This window comes from Schistocerca piceifrons, chromosome 3 (genome assembly GCF_021461385.2).
Source record: "Schistocerca piceifrons isolate TAMUIC-IGC-003096 chromosome 3, iqSchPice1.1, whole genome shotgun sequence".
Taxonomy (NCBI): domain Eukaryota; kingdom Metazoa; phylum Arthropoda; class Insecta; order Orthoptera; family Acrididae; genus Schistocerca; species Schistocerca piceifrons.
Genome location: NC_060140.1, coordinates 567,015,381 through 567,035,776, shown reverse-complemented (window position 1 = coordinate 567,035,776; position 20,396 = coordinate 567,015,381). Strand labels below are relative to the sequence as shown.

The 20,396-nt window shown below is 43.4% G+C and overlaps 1 protein-coding gene across 2 annotated transcripts; it reads right to left on the bottom strand.

Moving 5' to 3' along the window:
- Positions 1–1,817: 1,817 nt before the first annotated feature.
- LOC124789647 lies at positions 1,818–9,879 on the bottom strand. Of its 2 annotated transcripts, none has more exons than XM_047257080.1 (3): positions 9,401–9,879; positions 4,386–4,924; positions 1,818–2,305 (listed from the first exon to the last, which is right to left on the bottom strand). In XM_047257080.1, the coding sequence occupies exons 1-2, from the start codon at positions 9,858–9,860 to the stop codon at positions 4,389–4,391; spliced, it is 996 nt and encodes a 331-aa protein (XP_047113036.1). In that variant the 5' UTR covers positions 9,861–9,879; the 3' UTR covers positions 1,818–2,305; positions 4,386–4,388. The 2 variants fall into 2 exon arrangements, with proteins under 2 accessions (XP_047113036.1, XP_047113035.1); XM_047257079.1 differs by having other exon boundaries at positions 4,390–4,924.
- Between the last annotated feature and the right edge of the window lie 10,517 nt (positions 9,880–20,396).

Sequence of the window (20,396 nt, the reverse complement as noted above, 5' to 3'; positions counted from 1 at the left end):
TGGGGTATCCCAGAAAGAATGGTCAACATTCAATGATATGACTGGAACGAACATTCGAGGCAGAAAAGTCTAATTAACGTTGGCCCTAAAGTGCATACCTCTGGACCTTTGAAACTGTGAGCATTCCACCTTCGATATTGTGAGAAAAGTATCTTCTACTGCAAGCTCTTTGCTTTCCATATTTTGAGAGGTGGTAGAATAGACCAAAACAAGGAGGAAATGAGCTGGAAATGCTTTCTGAAGAGTTATGAGCACTTGTTCATCTTCGCTACTCTGAAACACTTCTATGCTGTTGAACAAGTACATATGTCTTAAGGTATTCATTTTAGAGCTCATATTTACTTCACAATAATTTCTTATTCTGGTTCATACTACCTCCTCGCAAAATATGGAAAGCAAAGAGCTTTCAGGAAAAGAGATTTGTTTCACAGTATCGAAGAGGAAGAAGTGCTCATAGCTCTTAAGATATGAATTTCAGAGCCCATGTTTACTGGAATTTTTGGCTTCGAATGATCATTTCCGTGAAAACCCTGATTACGAACCATTCCTCCTGGGACACCGTGTGTATTGTATTCTGCTATTCTATTATGGCTGCAAGGTATCGGTCCTGTTAATGCAGTCCAGCACTAATAAAACACAAGACAAAATAAGGTGAGAGTATTTATGTACGATTGCATAAGATTAATCGTTAATGCACTTAAGAACTAATGAAACGACCAGAGAAAGCGAAATAAGGTGACAGTTTTTATGTACAGCTGCAGTTAATTGAATTGTTAAGACAAATAAAATAGTATGTGTCCTCTGAGTCCAGAAACAACACTTGTGACACAAATTCAAGTACATATTCATCATCTGAAGAAAGTTTTTATCACAATATAAAGTGTTTAATACGCTGAACTGAAGGAAAAAGTGACAGATTCACTCTTTGGCTTCAGTACCAAGCCTCGTGTCTTTTGAACACACAAATACACAATGGATTAGCAACGGCTCTTGGAATGTAAGTCCACTCTCGGTATTCATAGTAGGTCCGCATCGTGAATGAGTGACATTTCAGCCCTGGAATCCAGTCATCTCATGAATGATTAACGAATTAAGTTTGTAGATAGGCAATGCCTACAGACAGCCCCAATGAAGTAAACCAACTCACCAAATAGAAACCCTCCGACAATCTGCATGCCACACCAAACCACCTCGCTCCAATGCCGTCCAGACCAGACCAACTAAAGCAGAGTAGCAAATAGAACAGATTTTAAACCAAAAATCCCTTCTTCCCAGAGCGGCCAGCCCTCTGATGGGACTGCACTACCAGAAGTGCCCCAAAGCATGCTTTTTTCAACTGTCGCAGACTAAAACTCAAAAGATCTCCATGTTTGTTGCTGATAATATGTACAGAATCATCTGAATAGTAATACTGCAAGAGAAATTTCGAAATGTGGTGAAAATACAGAAAAATAAAATAGAGCACTGAAACTGGCGATTTAGCAGCCAAGTTTCTGACTGAAAGCATTTTTCTTTATCTCGTCCTCTACTGATTATCTCTAACATTAGTTAATGAACCCTCCGGCGACCATATCGCTTCTAAATGGCATTAATACCGACCTAACTGGCAATGGAGAACATGTTCTACCATGGAAATACTTCTCTAATATTATGCTGTATACAAAAGACGATATCTAATTGCGGTATGATGCATCGCTGCGCAGGTGAAAATTAGAATATACGATCGGTTAGAAGCCTTGGTAAGGATATTTAAGGACATTTGTAGTATAATAAATAGATATTGATGTTGTTGCATCAATCAATGTTTATTGCAAATAGGTTTTGGCTGTTTTAATTCAGTAAAGAACACAGTGTTAAACATAAATTTCCCTGACGCTCTCAACCCAATAAATGTCTTGGATTGATTACAAATGTACTTCTGCAAAGGTAGGTAATGTCTTAGACACGTTCACGTGCCATCAATCAGTGTCTTTTATTAATAAATAATGTTTCATTTGAGACACGTATACAATAATAATAAATAAATCTTTGGCATGATGTGTTTCTTCCTGAAGTAAACTGTCACCCTTTGGACTAATATCCTGAGAATGTAGGAACAGTTCTCACGTCACGCCTGAGTTCAGTCAGCAGCAGGAAGTATCAGCAGCTACCTATACTTCCAACATTGTATTCAGACGTATGTCTGAAACAAAGTGGTAGACCGCCATAATTCTTCTCGTTTTTCATTTCGAAGAAAACATAAATAAATAAATACGATGTCATTCACTCAGCATAGTTTTTTCAGTCTCCCTCAGCTTATAAGAATCTGGAAAAAACAATAACGAATTACAAAATTATTGACATCACACACAAGACGCTTACTGCTTATTTCATTCAACAATTTTCATAATCCATTGTCTGTAAAAGATCCAATCTTTCTAAAATCTGTCCCACTCATCACAGTACAGATGACTTCTCGTAACGGTAAAAGAATCACCTAAATATAATTGATTATAATTAATAACTATTGATGATAGTGTTACTATTTCAGTATCGGAGATCTACGTTGGTCGTTAAGTCCTGAGAAAGTACTTTTTTTACCATGTAGTTGCCACTCTGACGCTGTAGGTGACCCAATTATTTGCTCTGCTGAAGTTCGAACATGGAAACGCTCCAGATAAGATAAGCACGCAGTACGATTATTGATGAAAGAATTTTAAAAATGTTGGCATAGACTGGAAAGATAGGTTAATAAAGAAGATGTACGCAAACCCAGAAGTGACAGTTATGGTATGGAACGAGAAGACTTGAGAGATGAACATTGTATAGAGTGTACGGTAAAGACGCTCACCGTATCCGAAGCTGTTCATCTTATACATAGAAGAACTGGAAGGAAAGGCCACAGAGGACGCAACAGGTAGGAAGAATCAGAAGAGGAAATACAGCAGATGTTGAAGAGTATTGCAAGAAGGGGTGAGGTGTATGGAAAGAAGATGAATACAGAAAAAAAACTGACGAGAATAAGCAAGGAGGAAGCTCCAGTTAACATATTCTTGCAAGAGATATGGACAGGACAATTAAAATCTTTATTTACATGGGGAGTTTTATGAGATGGAAGGGAAGCTGTACAGAAGAAATAAGAAGTAGGATATCTGTGGGAAAGAGAGCATTTGAAGATGTGAAAAATATCAGTGAAGCCAAGAAAATGATGTTTTAAATTCTGTGTCTGGCTTGTAGTGTTATACAGCAGTTAATCATTTAAAAGAAAGAATTAAGACGCTTACCAATTTCGGAAATGTGGCTATGGGAAAAAATGTTTAAGACGACGTGGACTGACATACATTTGGTATGTGTAGTTCAATGGTCGGATGCAAGTCTCTTTGACGACCTGCGTGTCGCGAATAGCGCGGAATCCGAACCAAATGTCGTTTCTGGCGATCCTTCACATCACTGAGCGTTGAAGATTAAATGAAAGGCGGACAGAAAATGTCCATGGTCCGACCACGATTCAGTTCTCCGACCTCTGTGTTTCCACGAACGTGCCTTGCCACAAGACTACCACGCCCGATTTCTTCTGAAGTGAGAACTGGGCTATCAGCTCAAAATCAAATACGGGTAATACAGTAGCAGGTCCAACAAGAAATGAAAATACACAAATGCAAGAAACCCCTTCGAACAGCATAGTGGACACATTGGCAGCAGGTTCAGATGAATGTAAGTTACAGAGATGATGAGTCCTGGGCTGACCGATTTGAAGTCTACAACATACCAGTCTTCGGGTCGAAGAACGCAACAGCAACAATAACAAAGTCAACAATAACAGTTCATGCGAGGAATGAAAAGGTGAGTCCCACGCTCATTATTAAAACAGAAAAATATATGTTGAGACAGAATACCCTCTGCGAAATTTTGAAAAATATAGCAGAGGTTATTGCACATTGCCCGCGAGAAACGTAGAGGTTCAGTGCCCAGTTTTAATCTGCGATCAGGTTTCCCCATAGTGTACACTGCTGTGAAATAGCTCCAGTGAAGGTAAAAATCTTCTAAGTTAGTTCGGTCACGTTGTATTCCTTTTCAAACTTCTAGATAGTTCGACGTTTCGATCCCTCTGATGGGACCATCTTCAGGAGTCTTCTAGTGTTCACAAATGGCTGAACAAAGTCGGCAGCATCGCCTCGACTTGTCATGGGTGTTTTCCCGAAACTTTGGGGGAAAAGTTACGTCACTGGTTGTTTAGCCACCTGAGACACCAACTGAATCCTGAAGAAGATTCCTGAAGGTTGATCGAAACGTTATCCTAGAAGTTTGAGCAGGAATGCGGCACAGTCATGGATGACAACGATCACTGCAGACCTAAATAAAAGACCTGTTATCGAAATTAGGGGTCCAGAGAAGCTGGTCGGTACCTACTACTGTGCCTGGGTGCCCGCCGTGGTGGCCGTGGCCTGCTGCGGCTGCTGCTGGGAGTAGTACGCGCTGTAGGCCAGCTGCTGGGGGTCCCACACCCGTGCGTACGGGTTCCCGTTGCTGTTGCCATTGCCGTTGCCGTTGCCGTTTCCGCCTCCGGCAGCGGACGCGTCCCAGCCCGTGGGCGCGCCGTACTGCGTGCTGGGTGGGCCGTATTCGTTGCTAGGAGGGCCGTACTGGTTGGTGGGCGGGCCGTACTGGTTGGTGGGTGGCGGAGCCGGGGCCGGAGGCCCGTAGGGCATGGGCGGGGCGGGCGCCGGTTCCATGGACATGGGCATGGGCATCATCATGCCCGCCTTTTTGCACAGCTGCACCACCAGGAAGCCCACTACCAGCAGCAGCGCCAGTTTGCTCATGATGAATGCCTTCAGCGACTTGATGCCGATGATCGCAAGGAAGATCGGAGTGAGCGCCTTCATCTTCAGCTTCAGCAGCAGCAGGAGGGGCATCAGCAACTTCTTCTTCAGCATGCCACGGGCTGCGAAGAAATAGAAAAATAAACTGAAAGCGGGTGTCACCACGCAGTCACAGACAGGTATTTGCTTTTAGTACCGGTATGATCAGAGCAACGGGAAAACTGGTGGAAGCCGACCTCGGAGAAGATCAGTTTGGATTTCGGAAAAATGTACGAACACCTGAGGCAACATTGATCCTCATAGCATTTATAGACTTGCGAATATTGACTGGAATACTTTGAAATCCAGAAGGTAGCAGGGTAAAATGATGGAGCGGACGGCTATTTACAACTTATACAGAAGCAGATGGTAGTTATAAGATTCGAGGGGCATGAAATGGAGTGAGACAGGTTTTTAACCTATCGCCCATGTTATTCAATGTGTACACTGAAGAAGCAGTAAAAAACTATAGAGTAGGAATTAAAGTTGTGGGAGAAGAAATAAAAACTTCGAGGTTTGCCGATGACATTGTAATTCTGTCAGAGACAAGAAAAGACTTGGAAGAGCAGTTGAACGGAATAAGCAGTGTATTGAAACGGGTATATCAGATGAAAATCAACAAAATCACAACAAGGATAGAAGGCCGCTGTGGCCGAGCTGTTCTAAGCGCTTCAGTCCGGAACCGCGCTGCTGCTACGTCGCAGGTTCGAATCCTGCCTCGGGCTTGGATGTGTGTGACGTCCTTAGGTTAGTTAGGTTTAAGTAGTTCTAAGTCTAGGGGACTGATGACCTCAGATGTTAAGTCCCATAGTGCTCAGAGGCACTTGAACCATTTGAACAACACTTTGTAGTCGATGTAATGTAGCTGAATTACGCCAGGCGATGCTGAGGGAATTAGATTGGGAAATGCTTAAAGTAGTAGATGAATTTTGCTGTTTGAGTAGCAAAATGACCGATAATGGCCGAAGTAGAGAGGATGGAGGGAGACAGGGTTTTAACCTATCGCCGATGTTATTCAACTTGTACACTGAGGAAGCAGTAAAGAAAGAAAAGAAAACTACAGAGTAGGAATTAAAGTTGAGGGAGGAAAAATAAAAAAATTTGACGTTTGCCGATGACATTGTAATTCTGTCAGAGACAAGAAAAGACTTGGAAGAGCAGTTGAACGGAATAAGCAGTGTCTTGAAACGAGTATGTCAGATAAACATCAACGAAAACACATTAAGAATAGTGCAATAAAGCCGATGGAACGTAGCTGAATTAAATCAGGCGATGCTGAGGTATTTAGATTGGGAAATACTTAAAGTAGTAGATGAATTTTGATGTCTGAGCTGCAAAATAACCGATAATGACCGAAGTAGAGAGGATATAAAAGGCAGATTGGCAATGGCAAGAAACGCATTTCTGGAGAAGAGAAATTTGTTAATATCCAATAGAGATTTAAGTGTTAGGAAGTCTTTTCTGAAAGCATTTGTCTGGAGTGCAACATGAGCAATAAACATTTTAGATAAGAAGAGAATAGGGTTTTGAAAAGCGGTGCTGCAAAAGTATGCTGAAGATTAGATGGCTAGATCACGTAACTAATGTGAAGATACAGAATAGAATTGGGGCGAAAAGAAATTTGTGGCACAACCTGAGTCGAAGGTGGGTTCACTGACAGGACACGTTCTGAGACATGAAGGGATCGTCAGTTTAACATTGGAGGGAAGCGTATGGGGTAAAAATCGTGGAGGAACACCAAGAAATGAATACAAGTGTAGAAACACGTAGATTGTATAGTTATTCGGAATGAATAGTCTTGTAGAGGATGGAGTAGTATGGAGAGGTTCAGCAAACCAGTCTTCGGTCTGAAGACCACAACAACAACAATTATGAGACCGAAAGCACACAATGTACATTTACACAGTCATTCCACTGTGTCACAAAGGTTGTCTCTCAGTCATCAGTTTCGAAATGTTTTTGCTTATGGAATCTATGATAAAACATAACCAGACAACATCTAAAACTGTGAGATTAAATGTGTGAGTTGGAGCTTTACCCGGTCCTTCATTGTGCCTTCTTGCAGGTGATTTTCTTACCAGATCTGTTTCCTGACTAGGCTCACGCTACACTTCGTATATTTAATCATTGTTGGCTGTCTACTTCATGGTTGTAAGTTTCATTATAAAGTGCACTCTGGTGCAGCGAAAGGTTCAATTTGTAAATATATACATTCCTTAACGGTAATGTCGTGATATTATCCCATAAATACAAAGATAAATGTGGAAGATCGTAAGCGAATGTACACGATAATTCCGTGATGGAGTTATAGCTTCAGGGGTGATGGAGAAGCATAAACGTATCAATTTGTGGTCCCTGGTCCGGTTACAACTGAGTCTAAAATCGTTGTGATACCTCTGACAGTAATCTTGTTCCACTGCAAGCTCTTTGCTTTCCATATTTTAGGATGACGTAGGGTGGACAAAACAATAAAAAATGTCGAGGGAACATGGGCTATAAAGTACATTCCTTAAGAATTATGAGCACCTTTCATCTTTGCTAGTGTGAAACTCATGTATTCTACTGATCAATTGCTCCTAATGCTTGAGATATGCATTCTGGTACTCATTTATACTAGGCAATTATTTCTTGTTTTGGTCCTCAGTACCTCACTTCAGAATACGGAAAGCAAAGAGCTTGCAATAAAGAGGTTCACTGTCAGAGATAACAGAATGACTTTCACCTTCAGCTTACGACTCGGTCGTTCCCAAACCAAGGTGCCTTACCTCAAACTGATACATTTACCTTTGTTCATCATTCCTGAAAGTTGGTGATAACTTAACAAAATCACTTCCATTAACTTTGTGCCATTCAAAATATCTTTAGTGCAAGCTCCTGATAGACCATTTATACTCTGTGGTCAACTACCAAGGTTCTGTGCAACACAGTTGCGGAATAGATACTCTGCATATTACATTTCAAAGGGTACGCTATATTTACGAGTAAAGGGTAGTACTGTCCTCCAGGAAACGAGGGAAAATCGCATATGATTCGGTAAATATTTTCTCGCTAGCTCAACTTCTTATCTTTTTACAGCGGATACTGGAAAATGTTTCTCACGTGCTTGAGAATAATTCATTTACAATTCTTTTGAATTGGAAACAGGACGTCTAGTTTATTTCCGTTTATTAATATCGCAGCTGCCTTTGCAAATTACTCTTGTTATATTAATTTTCCGCATTAGTTCTCATATTTAACATACGACTGAGAACTTTTATTCTGATTGTGAGACCTTTTAACAATTCATTCCTCGTCAAGAGAGGGTGTTCGGGTTTTGTGATACCTGCAGCCTAGGAAAAAACTGATGGTTTATTGCTGGGTCGTTGGTAAATTCTCATAGCTACCTTCTCTGATCTATAGCCAAGATTCTTTCTTATCATTATTTTCTAAATTAATGTTTTGCTTACTCTTTCGTGAGTTACTATTTACAGTGGATCTCCAAAGATGTCTGAACACTTGCTCTAAACGTGATAGACATTCCCCATCCAGTTCATAATAGCCAGTGAGACATATGTTGACGGAATCTCTCTAACTCGGACCCAGGGCGTAATACGGCACACAGCAAAGAATAGGTGCTTTTTAGACCACATTATTCGAGTGTTATCTTCTGACGTGTGGAATACCACTGAACTATATTTTCTGTGTGAATGTAGCTAAATTTCTTGTAAGTTTGAAATGGTTTTCCTACCAATTACTGCACGTAATTCATCCACCAGTCATTTCGAAGTCAGCCATTAATTGGAGCCACAGCTCTTACTCATCGCGAAGTCCCTGACACAACACTCTTCTCCGTCAAAAAAAAAAAAAATTGAGCTATACAGTGACTGATATGCATACGTGCAGCTGAAAGTCCGTTTCTAGATGCCTTGTATCTACATCTACTTCTACGTTATTACTCTGCATTTCATAACTGAGTGTCTGGCATAGGGTTCTTAACCACATTCAAGCTATTTCCCTACCGCTCCAATCCCGAACAACACAACACACTCACGAAGCACACACTAAAATCTTCTCTATTGCTAATTTCTGCGTATGTAGGTGAGCACTAACGAAATATTTTCGGATTGGAAGGAGAAAGTCGGTGACTTCAATTTTATGAGAAGGCCTTAAATGATGTCATGATATTAATTAGAATAGAATATTTGTTTTTGTTTTGTTTGGTGCCTTGCCTGTAAGTGAATGTTTGTTCACGTTTGTTTTGGGAAGAATGCATGATCTAAATCACCGCAGCTGGGCATATCTAGTCATGAGCTTTGTACGTGTAATGAAAGTTTAACGTGCAGAAGAACCCCCATATTTCGCAGACGCGTGCGTCATCAAGCACTGCTCAGAAGAATCGTCACAAAAACATCGTGGATGATGAAAGAAATGTGCCAAATAAATCGAACGGTTCGCGATATGTGAGCTGTTTATCTGCACATTAATTGCAACAGTCGCAGTGTCTCCTGCGAGTGTTGTCTGCATTTGATAGCTAGCGAAAAATCTCCAGACTAGTTTCTTATAAATGCAACACTACATACCTTCGGATAGCGACCTCTCAGTTTCATTCTCCGACTCCGACCTCTCGGTGGGGAACTTGACGTCGAAATCCGCGAGTCCCTTGGAGGGCCTGAAGATGAGTTCGGCGCGCCCGAAAGCGAACTCCGGCAGCTGCAGCTTGAACTGGTGCGTCTCGAGGAACCTCTGGGCGCGGCTGAGGATCATGGCGTCCAGGTGCTCGGCGTCGGCGTCGATGTCGGAGGCGGAGCGGCCGGTGGCGGCCGCGGAACCGGAGCCGGTGGTGGCGTCCAGGTAGTCGAGCACCTTGAGGCGCAGGCAGGACATGGGCAGGCCGCGCGCGCCCAGGCACTCGTCCACGACGGAGCTCAGCAGGTCTTCCGGTGTGGCGGTGGAGGAGGAGGAGGAGGAGGCGAGCAGCAGAGACAGCAGCAGCAGCAGCAGCGCGCTGGGGGCGCCGGTGGTCGGCGACGGACGGGCCATGGCGCAGCACTCGGCACTGGGAAGGCGGCACTGGATGCCACACCTCCTGGCGCGCCGCTTTTATCGCGCTGGCACCGCCGCCATCAGGGTCACGGGAACGCACGCGCCGTCACGCGCCGCACGTCCGTCGCATCCTTTTGGCAGCAGGCGGCGCAGCGCCACTGCGGCGTCGTCGGGAACCGCCCGCTGAGCGCGACGCGCCGGCGCAGTCGCAGTCGGCGGGCAGAGCCTCTGCGACGGGCTACACGAGAACACTTCTCAGAAACATTGTACCGGCTCCCAATATGTTCCTAAACGCCGCTTATAAGCACGGGATTTTGCCGGTGCTCATACCTATGATTCCGTTAGAAAGGTAAGACCAAGCTCTCAGGCCAGGGACCATTTGTATACCTAACGGAAGGATAGTCTTACTGTAATTACCCTCAGTACAGGGCAAAACTCTGATTATTACATGCTTCCTCTATCTTAGGCAAAAACGGCATATCGGTTATTCTTTTTTTTAAAAATTACATATAGTCAACGGTGCGCCTTAAGTGGCTTCTGTAGACACTACTTTGTTTGCGAGCGGTTCCTGAGAAATCTCGGAAAACGTTGTTTCTAGGTATCGAAACCGAGCTGCAGATTCCAAGACAGCTATGCTCAGCAAATGGCTGTAATTTTTACCATGTGCATCTAAGACTCTAATCTCCAAAGGCTTTGAAAAATTTCTTGATCTATTTATCCGTTTACAAGGTACAGAGATTCAAATTTGCGCTACTTGTACACTTAAAGTACTCCCGTTGCTTTCGTTGTGAAGTGAAATCGTAGTTTATAAGTGACGTAACTTACAGAAATATCCTTTAAAGCGTGTCCGTCGTTATAAGAGGGGATCTGGGAACCCCATGTTGTAGTACTGAAGTACACGAAAAAATTTTGTGCACATAAAATCTGACCTGAGGTGTAAAATTAGTTACACGTTGCGTCAGTTTCAGTACGCAAACTATATAAATTTCACGAACCCATAAAGGTCAATTCATATGAGTGACAAAATGGGAACCAGCAAAAGAATACACCTATCGGAGAACAATAAAGGCTACTATGCTCCTGTTTTAGAACACTGTGACTGATAATTATTTTATTAGCTGCCTCATTCTACTTTCCCCAGCACCTTTTTCCAAAAATTTTGGCATCTAAATATATTCCTGCTTTTTCATGCAGAGATGCAGAGAGAGAAGGAGACAGCATCAGTGAGCAAGAGATGGAAAAGTAATATATAATGCAAGATAGCAGGCAGTGGTTGTGGTATAGAAAGCAAGGGAGACATTGGCATTGTGAGAGAAAGAGAGGGACACAATGGCAGTGGAAAATACACTCCTGTAAATTGAAATAAGAACACCGTGAATTCATTGTCCCAGGAAGGAGAAACTTTATTGACACATTCCTGGGGTCAGATTCATCACATGATCACACTGACAGAACCACAGGCACATAGACACAGGCAACAGAGCATGCACAATGTCGGCACAAGTACAGTGTATATCCACCTTTCGCAGCAATGCAGGCTGCTATTCTCCCGTGGAGACGAACGTAGAGATGCTGGATGTAGTCCTGTGGAACGGCTTGCCATGCCATTTCCACCTGGCGCCTCAGTTGGACCAGCGTTCGTGCTGGACGTGCAGACCGCGTGAGACGACGCTTCATCCAGTCCCAAACATGCTCAATGGGGGACAGATCCGGAGATCTTGCTGGGCAGGGTAGTTGACTTACACCTTCTAGAGCACGTTGGGTGGCACGGGATACATGCGGACGTGCATTGTCCTGTTGGAACAGCAAGTTCCCTTGCCGGTCTAGGAATGGTAGAACGATGGGTTCGATGACGGTTTGGATGTACCGTGCACTATTCAGTGTCCCCTCGACGATCACCAATGGTGTACGGCCAGTGTAGGAGATCGCTCCCCACACCATGATGCCGGGTGTTGGCCCTGTGTGCCTCGGTCGTATGCAGTCCTGATTGTGGCGCTCACCTGCACGGCGCCAAACACGCATACGACCATCATTGGCACCAAGGCAGAAGCGACTCTCATCGCTGAAGACGACACGTCTCCATTCGTCCCTCCATTCACGACTGTCGCGACACCACTGGAGGCGGGCTGCACGATGTTGGGGCGTGAGCGGAAGGCGGCCTAACGGTGTGCGGGACCGTAGCCCAGCTTCATGGAGACGGTTGCGAATGGTCCTCGCCGACACCCCAGGAGCAACAGTGTCCCTAATTTGCTGGGAAGTGGCGGTGCGGTCCCCTACGGCACTGCGTAGGATCCTACAGTCTTGGCGTGCATCCGTGCGTCACTGCGGTCCGGTCCCAGGTCGACGGGCACGTGCACGTTCCGCCGACCACTGGCGACAACATCGATGTACTGTGGAGACCTCACGCCCCACGTGTTGAGCAATTCGGCGGTACGTCCACCCGGCCTCCCGCATGCCCACTATACGCCCTCGCTCAAAGTCCGTCAACTGCACATACGGTTCACGTCCACGCTGTCGCGGCATGCTACCAGTGTTAAAGACTGCGATGGAGCTCCGTGTGCCACGGCAAACTGACTGACACTGACGGCGGCGGTGCACAAATGCTGCGCAGCTAGCGCCATTCGACGGCCAACACCGCGGTTCCTGGTGTGTCCGCTGTGCCGTGCGTGTGATCATTGCTTGTACAGCCCTCTCGCAGTGTCCGGAACAAGTATGGTGGGTCTGACACACCGGTGTCAATGTGTTCTTTTTTCCATTTCCAGGAGTGTAGTTGACAGTCACACAACAGTACTGCAAAAAGAATGAAGGAGGGAGAGTCAGTGGGAGAGGAATAAAGAGAAGGAGAAAGTGGAAATGAGAGAGAGCCACTAACAATGAGAGACAAAGTCTATGACTATGGTAATAAGGAAAAGAGAGATAGTAACAGCGGGAAGCAGCAGTGAGAGGGAACGACTGAGATGGCAACAGTAAATGAGAGTAATACGGAGAGAATGACGGTGAAAGGAGACATTAGTAGAAGGACACGATGCAGAAGACTGTAGCTCTGACACAGGAGACAGTGAGAAATACACACAAAGACATCATGACAATGAGTTGGGCCGAATGAGTCAGTTAAAATAGGCAGATGATATTAGATAGGTATGAACTATTTACAGCAATAGATTAGTGCATGTGAGAGAGTTACACTTAAGGGAGCATGTGGGAGTGAGATGTGAGCTGCATGTTAAAAAGAGGGCTAATATGCTGGAATGCCAGAACTTTTGGGAAAATTTTTAAAGGTGATCAGGAAGGTAGAATGAGACAGCTGGAACGCTACTTTTTGTGTCACCGTCTTTTAAAACTGGAGCATATTAGCCTTTTTTGTGCTCCGATAGGAGCATTTTTCCGCTGACAAACAGATAATGGAGTAACTTACGAAACTATGTACACGTTACAAAGGAGAAATGTTATATATAGCGCTCTCCTCTCCCGAAGTTACATACAAGGTTCGGACAAAAATACTGTAACACCGAGAGAAATACATGCTTGAATATAAATTAAGATGGTAGTCAAGACTACAGGTTGCGCAGTTGTTTTTGAGTACGAACGGTACCAGTGCAATGTCCTTAATGTGTTGCTGGCGTCAGTCGTGATCAGAGAAGTGCTTTTTGTAACTGTGAATACATTATGTCGGAGCTAAGTGAATTCGAACTTGGCAAATTTTTGGTGCTCGCATGGTGGGTGCTTCTGTAACAAATATAGCCAAAATCTTGTCAGCTTAAAGAGGCACCTAATCGATAATTTATATAGGGAAAGCATCATCCGATAAGTCACGAAGCGGACGAAAGTGTGTGCTACAGACAGTAATTTAAAAGGACTGTGACGAAAAATGAGGTGACGAGATGTGCAACTACAGAACAGAACGTCGCACTTCAGGACTAGAACGATATGGAGAGAGTACCATAAGCAGAGAACTGCAGGGCGAACTGGAATTCCAAGTCCTCTCATCACTGAGGCAAATGCCGGTAACAGGGAAACGTGGCTCCAAAGCCATGAAACCTGCCGTATGGAGAAACAGAAGAAAATCATTTCATCAGAAATGGTCGAGTTTAAAGAGTTTACACGTCGCATTTTCCTCGGTCACAATAGTCACCAGATCTCAAGCCTAGAGCCTGAGCCTGGAGAAAAGGGTGCCTGATGGACAGCCACCTCCATCATCATTACATGAACTTCCAACTATTTTGCCGTACTAGTGGTATAACATCCCTTTGAAAACCATAAAGAACCAGTATTTAACCATTCCGACACGACTGGAAGCTGTTTTGAATGCCATCTGGTTTCCTAAACGATATGAGGCATGGTAATGTGTTGTGTTCATCGATGAGCAAAACAAATAGGAGCACCTGCGTCATGGCGTCTTACTTCACCTTTGAGACAATCAATATAGCAGCGATTCCACGTGCGATGTATTCGACAAGGTTCCACTGACTTTATATGGATATATGTGGCTTTACATGTCTAGGCACAGGTCACACCATTCCTGTAAATTGCGTAAACTAGAAAGTGTCTTACGAGAAGTAAACCTATTTGACATCGAATTTAAAACACATTACTGATGAAAAAAATAATAACTCGTATCTGATAGTGATTACGTACACTGTATTGAAGAATTTGTCACGTTAGGAAAAATATTAAAAGCATTCTTTCAGTACAGTTAGTAATGCAATGAACACTCCTAGAATTATAACATTTTGAATGGAAGGGCATCATAAAAGGAATTTTTATTACATGGTTTAAGTTTCTGTCAGCTCTGTTTCGTAAATTTTATTAAATAACCTTACTTCCATACTTTATAAATCGCTATTATTTTGGAAGCTGTAGGCGCTTAGAAAATTTTACTCCTAACTGAAATACAAAAACGGGCGGTAGGTGAAAAAGGTATAAATATACACTAAGATAAAAAATAGAAACGATGCACAATGAAGGAATTATCCAAATGGGACGGAAATGAATAGAAACGATGTGCATGTGCAGCCAAATGATTAAAATTTGAGAAAAATTGGATTATGTATTCCAGAAGAAGAAGTTCACAAATTGAGCTCGCGAGTAACACGTTGGTCCATCTCTCGCCCTTGCGCAAGCAGCTATTCTGCTTGGCATTGGCTGATAGACTAGTTGGATGTCCTCCTGAGAGATATTGTTCCAAATTCTGTCCAATTGTCACGTTAGATCGTTGTAGGGTCCTACCTATAATGCTACAGACATTCTCAATTGTGGAGAGATCCGATGACCTTGCTAGCCAAGGTAGGGTTTGACAAGCAGTGCAGGTGGACATTATCTTACTGAATCGTAAGCCCAGGTTCGCTTTCTATGAAGGGCAACAAAGCGGGGCGTAGGATATTGGCTACGGACTGTTGTCCTGCAAAGCTGCCACAGAAAGTACTGTGAAAAGAAATGTCACCCCAGACCATCATTCCTGGTTCCCGGGCCACATGTAGGGCGACAATGAATTTGGTATCCCACATTTGTCTACGTAGTATCCGGACACTTCTTCTTTGGTCATCGGCGCCTAATTCCAAGCGGGATTCATCACTGAAGACAATTCTACTCCAGTCAAAGAGAGTCCAGGCCGAAGACGTGTCTGTAGACGTCCTGGACAGCGCTGGGATACCAACTTGCCTGTCGCCCGCCACACTCCATGGCAGCCTGGAGTGATGATCTGGGATCCCATTTCTTTTCATATCAGGGCCCGTTCGGTTGGCATCTTCGGCACCCTTACTGCATAGTAGTACATCAATGATATCTATGCCCAGTCCTGTATCAATTCATGGCAAGCCATTCTCGGTTTATATTTCAGCAAGTTCAGTCGAGAGCTGGTACAGTTTGTCATCGTGCTTGGAAAACCCTACCTTGAGCAGCAAGTACGCCGGACCACTCCACAATTCAGAAAGTTTCGAAACGTTATGATCACGATCCGCGAACCAGCTCGGGATTTTGAGGTTCTACCGCACCAATTAGACAGGATCTGGCACGATATTTCTCAGGAGGACATTCAAAAACAGTGTGGATCAAAGACAAATCGAATAATGGCTTGCATAAAGACCAGAGGTGGACCAACGCTTTATTGACTTGCTCATTTAGTGAATCTCTTTTTTTTAAATAAATCACCAAATTTTCCCGTTTTTCTGTGCACGTACGTCACATCTACCGATTTCCGGCCCATCCGGATGTTTCCTTAGTGGGTCTTAGTTTCTTTTTTTCTTATCTTAACGTGTACATATCAGTTTAAGCTCGTGCTTCGGTACGATACACGTCTTCACAACACGAGGTTGTAACATGACTTAGCTTGGTATTTTCTACGGAAATCAGAGTATGCATTAACAATTAGGACCTTGCCGAATATTTTTTCCCAGTGAAACAAAAAAATACCTGGAAACACAAATTGTAGTAGCGTACAGCTTCTTTGATGTACGCTCTGGGTTAAGTTATTTAAAAGGGTGAGAATTACAGATTGCGAACGAGAAATGAAAAAACCGATCGTGTGGCATTGATGGCTGGCGAAATTCGGCCGTCGGGCGCAAGTCTTATTTCAGGTGACGCTACACTGGGCGACTTGCGCGTCCGTGATGATGAGATCGTTGGAGGGCCCTTCCCGTATTGCTACAAACATTCTGAACTGGGGAGAGATCTGGTCACCTTACTGGCCAAGGTAGGGTTTGACAAGCACAAAGACAATCAGTGCGGGTGGACATAATCTTCCTAACCAGTGACGTGTAAAATTATGTAATTAATATTCCAGTAACGGAGAATAAGGACTTCGGTCTACATGGAATGTTACCTTTACCAGTCTAGGTGACTGCAAGCAAAACCAGTATGTATGTATACAGCCAGAGAAAGAATGTTTACGGGTAGACAGCTCTCAAAAGATACATGTGAAGTTTTCAACCGACCTATTACAATGTAATGTGATAGAAAACAGAAAGAATTTACGCAGACCAGCTTTCGAGCTAATTTCGATGTATGATCAAGAAGGCTGTGAATTAATTTACTACAAGAGAGATGCTTACCTAATAATTCTATTAAGAAAAAGATATCACTAAATATTAACCAATGTTTATATGTGGGTTCTAGACGAACAGATATGATCATTTTGTATAACTCGAGTTTATCTCAGGATGTTAAAATAAACGGACTGGGAATAATTAACTTTCAGAAGAATTGTTAAGCACAGGCCTTTCATATATATATATATATATATATATATATATATATATATCATCATTTAAACTGATTATGCCTTTCAGCGTTCAGTCTGGAGCATAGCCCCCTTATAAAATTCCTCCATGATCCCCAATTCAATGCTAACATTGGTGCCCCTTCTGATGTTAAACCTATTACTTCAAAATCATTCTTAACCGAATCCAGGTGCCTTCTCCTTGGTCTGCCCCGACTCCTCCTACCCTCTACTGCTGAACTCATGAGTCTCTTGGGTAACCTTGCTTCTCCCATGCGTGTAACGTGACCCCACCATCTAACCCTGTTCGCCCTAACTGCTACATCTATAGAGTTCATTCCCAGTTTTTCTTTGATTTCCTCATTGTGGACACCCTCCTGCCATTGTTCCCATCTACTAGTACCTGCAACCATCCTAGCTACTTTCATATCCGTAACCTCAACCTTGTTGATAAGGTAACCTGCATCCATCCAGCTTTCGCTCCCATACAACAAAGTTGGTCGAAAGAGTGTCGGTCCACAGATAACTTAGTCTTGGTACTGACTTCCCTCTTGTAGAAGAGAGTAGATCGTAGCTGAGCGCTCACTGCATTAGCTTTGCTACACCTCGCTTCCAGTTCTTTCACTATGTTGCCATCCTGTGAGAATATGCATCCTAAGTACTTGAAACCGTCCACCTGTTCTAACTTTGTTCCTCCTATTTGGCACTCAATCCGTTTATATTTCTTTCCCACTGACATTACTTTCGTTTTGGAGATGCTAATCTTCATACCATAGTCCTTACATTTCTGATCTAGCTCTGAAATATTACTTTGCAAACTTTCAATCGAATCTGCCAGCACAACTAAGTCATCCGCATATGTAAGACTGCTTATTTTGTGTTCACATATCTTAATCTCACCCCGCCAGTCTATTGTTTTCAACATATGATCCATAAATAATATGAAACAACAGTTGAGACAGGTTGCAGCCTTGTCTTACCCCTGAAACTACTCTGAACCATGAACTCAATTTACCGTCAACCCTAACTGCTGCCTGACTATCCATGTAAAGACCTTTAATTGCTTGCAAAAGTTTGCCTCCTATTCCATGCTCTCGTAGAATAGACAATAACTTCCTCCTAGGAAGCCGGTCATAAGCCTTTTCTAGATCTATTAAGCATAGATACAATTCCCTGTTCCACTCATAACACTTCTCCATTATTTGCCGTAAGCTAAAGATCTGGTCCTGACAACCTCAAGAGGCCTAAACTCACCCTGATTTTCATCCAGTTGGTCCTCAACTAATACTCGCACTTTCCTTTCAACAATACCTGAGAAGATTTTACCCACAACGCTGATTAAAGAGATACCTCTGTAGTTGTTACAATCTTTTCTGTTTCCATGTTTAAAGATTGGTGTGATTACTGCTTTTGTCCAGTCTGATGGAACCTGTCCCGACTCCCAGGCCATTTCAATTATCCTGTGTAGCCATTTAAGACCTGACATTCCACCGTATTTGATGAGTTCCGACTTAATATCATCCACCCCAGCTGCTTTATTGCACTGCAATCTGTTGACCATTTTCCCCACTTCCTCAAATGTGATGCTATTTCTATCATCATTCCTATCCCATTCTACCTCGAAATCTGAAACATTACTGATCGGATTTTCACCTACATTGAGCAACTCTTCCAAATATCCCCTCCATCTGCCCAAGGCATCCACAGGATTCACCAGCAGTTTTCCTGACCTGTCCAAAATACTTGTCAATTCCTTCTTACCTCCCTTTCGAAGACTGCTAATTACACTCCAGAAGGGTTTTCCAACAGCTTGACCCATAGTATCCAACCTGTTTCCAAAGTCTTCCCAAGATTTCTTCTTGGATGCTCCAATTACCTGTTTGGCTTTGTTTCTTTCTTCAACATAAGTTTCTCTGTCTACCTGAGTTCTAGTATGTAGCCATTTTTGATACGCCTTCTTTTTCCTTTTACAGGCTGCCTTGACTGTGTCATTCCACCAAGCTGTTTGCTTCATCCTACTTTTACACACTACTGTTCGAAGACATTCTTTAGCCACTTCTAGTACTGTGTCCCTGTACCTTGTCCATTCCTTTTCCAATGACTGTAATTAACTACATTCAACTAACTGGTACCTTTCTGAGATCGCTGTTTGTACCTGTGCCTGATTTCCTTATACTGAAGTTTCTCCACTCTTATCCTCCTACATATGGACCTGACCTCCTGCACTTTCGGCCTCACAATCCCAGTTTCACTGTAGATTAAATAATGATCAGTGTCATCAAAGAATCCCCTGAATACACGTGTGTCCCTCACAGCCTTCCTGAATTCCTGATCCGTTATTATATAGTCAATGAAACATCTGGTTCCCCTGCTTTCCCAAGTATACCGGTGAATGTTCTTACGTTTAAAAAAGGAGTTTGTGATTACTAAGCCCATGCTGGCACAGAAATCCAAGAGTTGTTTCCCGTTCCTGTTGGCCTCCATATCCTCTTCAAATTTACCCATAACCTTGTCATACCCTTCTGTTCGATTTCCAATCCTGGCGTTAAAATCACCCAAGAGCAGAACACTGTCCTTGTCCTTTACTCTAACAACTACATCACTGAGTGACTCATAAAAACTATCCATATTATCTTGATCTGTCCCTTCACAACGCGAATATACTGACACAATCCTAATTTTCTTGCTCGACACTGTCAAATCTATCTACATCAGTCGTTCGTTTACATACCTTAATCCAACTACGCTGGGTTCCATTTCTTTCCTGATGTAAAGCCCTACACCCCATTGTGCTATTCCTGCTTTGACTCCTGACAGTTAGACCTTGTATTCTCCCACTTCCTCTTTTTCTCACCCCTTCCCCGAATGTCACTAACAGCTAAAACGTCCAGCCCCATCTCACTTGCAGCCTCTGCCAGCTCTACCTTCTTCCCAGAGTAGCCCCCATTAATACACTCCTGGAAATTGAAATAAGAACACCGTGAATTCATTGTCCCAGGAAGGGGAAACTTTATTGACACATTCCTGGGGTCAGATACATCACATGATCACACTGACAGAACCACAGGCACATAGACACAGGCAACAGAGCATGCATAATGTCGGCACTAGTACAGTGTATATCCACCTTTCGCAGCAATGCAGGCTGCTATTCTCCCATGGAGACGATCGTAGAGATGCTGGATGTAGTCCTGTGGAACGGCTTGCCATGCCATTTCCACCTGGCGCCTCAGTTGGACCAGCGTTCGTGCTGGACGTGCAGACCGCGTGAGACAACGCTTCATCCAGTCCCAAACATGCTCAATGGGGGACAGATCCGG

Coding starts and splice junctions, on each gene's coding strand:
- LOC124789647 (XM_047257080.1), bottom strand. CDS start 9,860: ATGGCCCGTCCGTCGCCGACCACCGGCGCCCCCAGCGCGCTGCTGCTG. Junction 4,925..9,400: donor TGAGAGGTCGCTATCCGAAG/GTATGTAGTGTT, acceptor ATTTCTTCGCAG/CCCGTGGCATGCTGAAGAAG.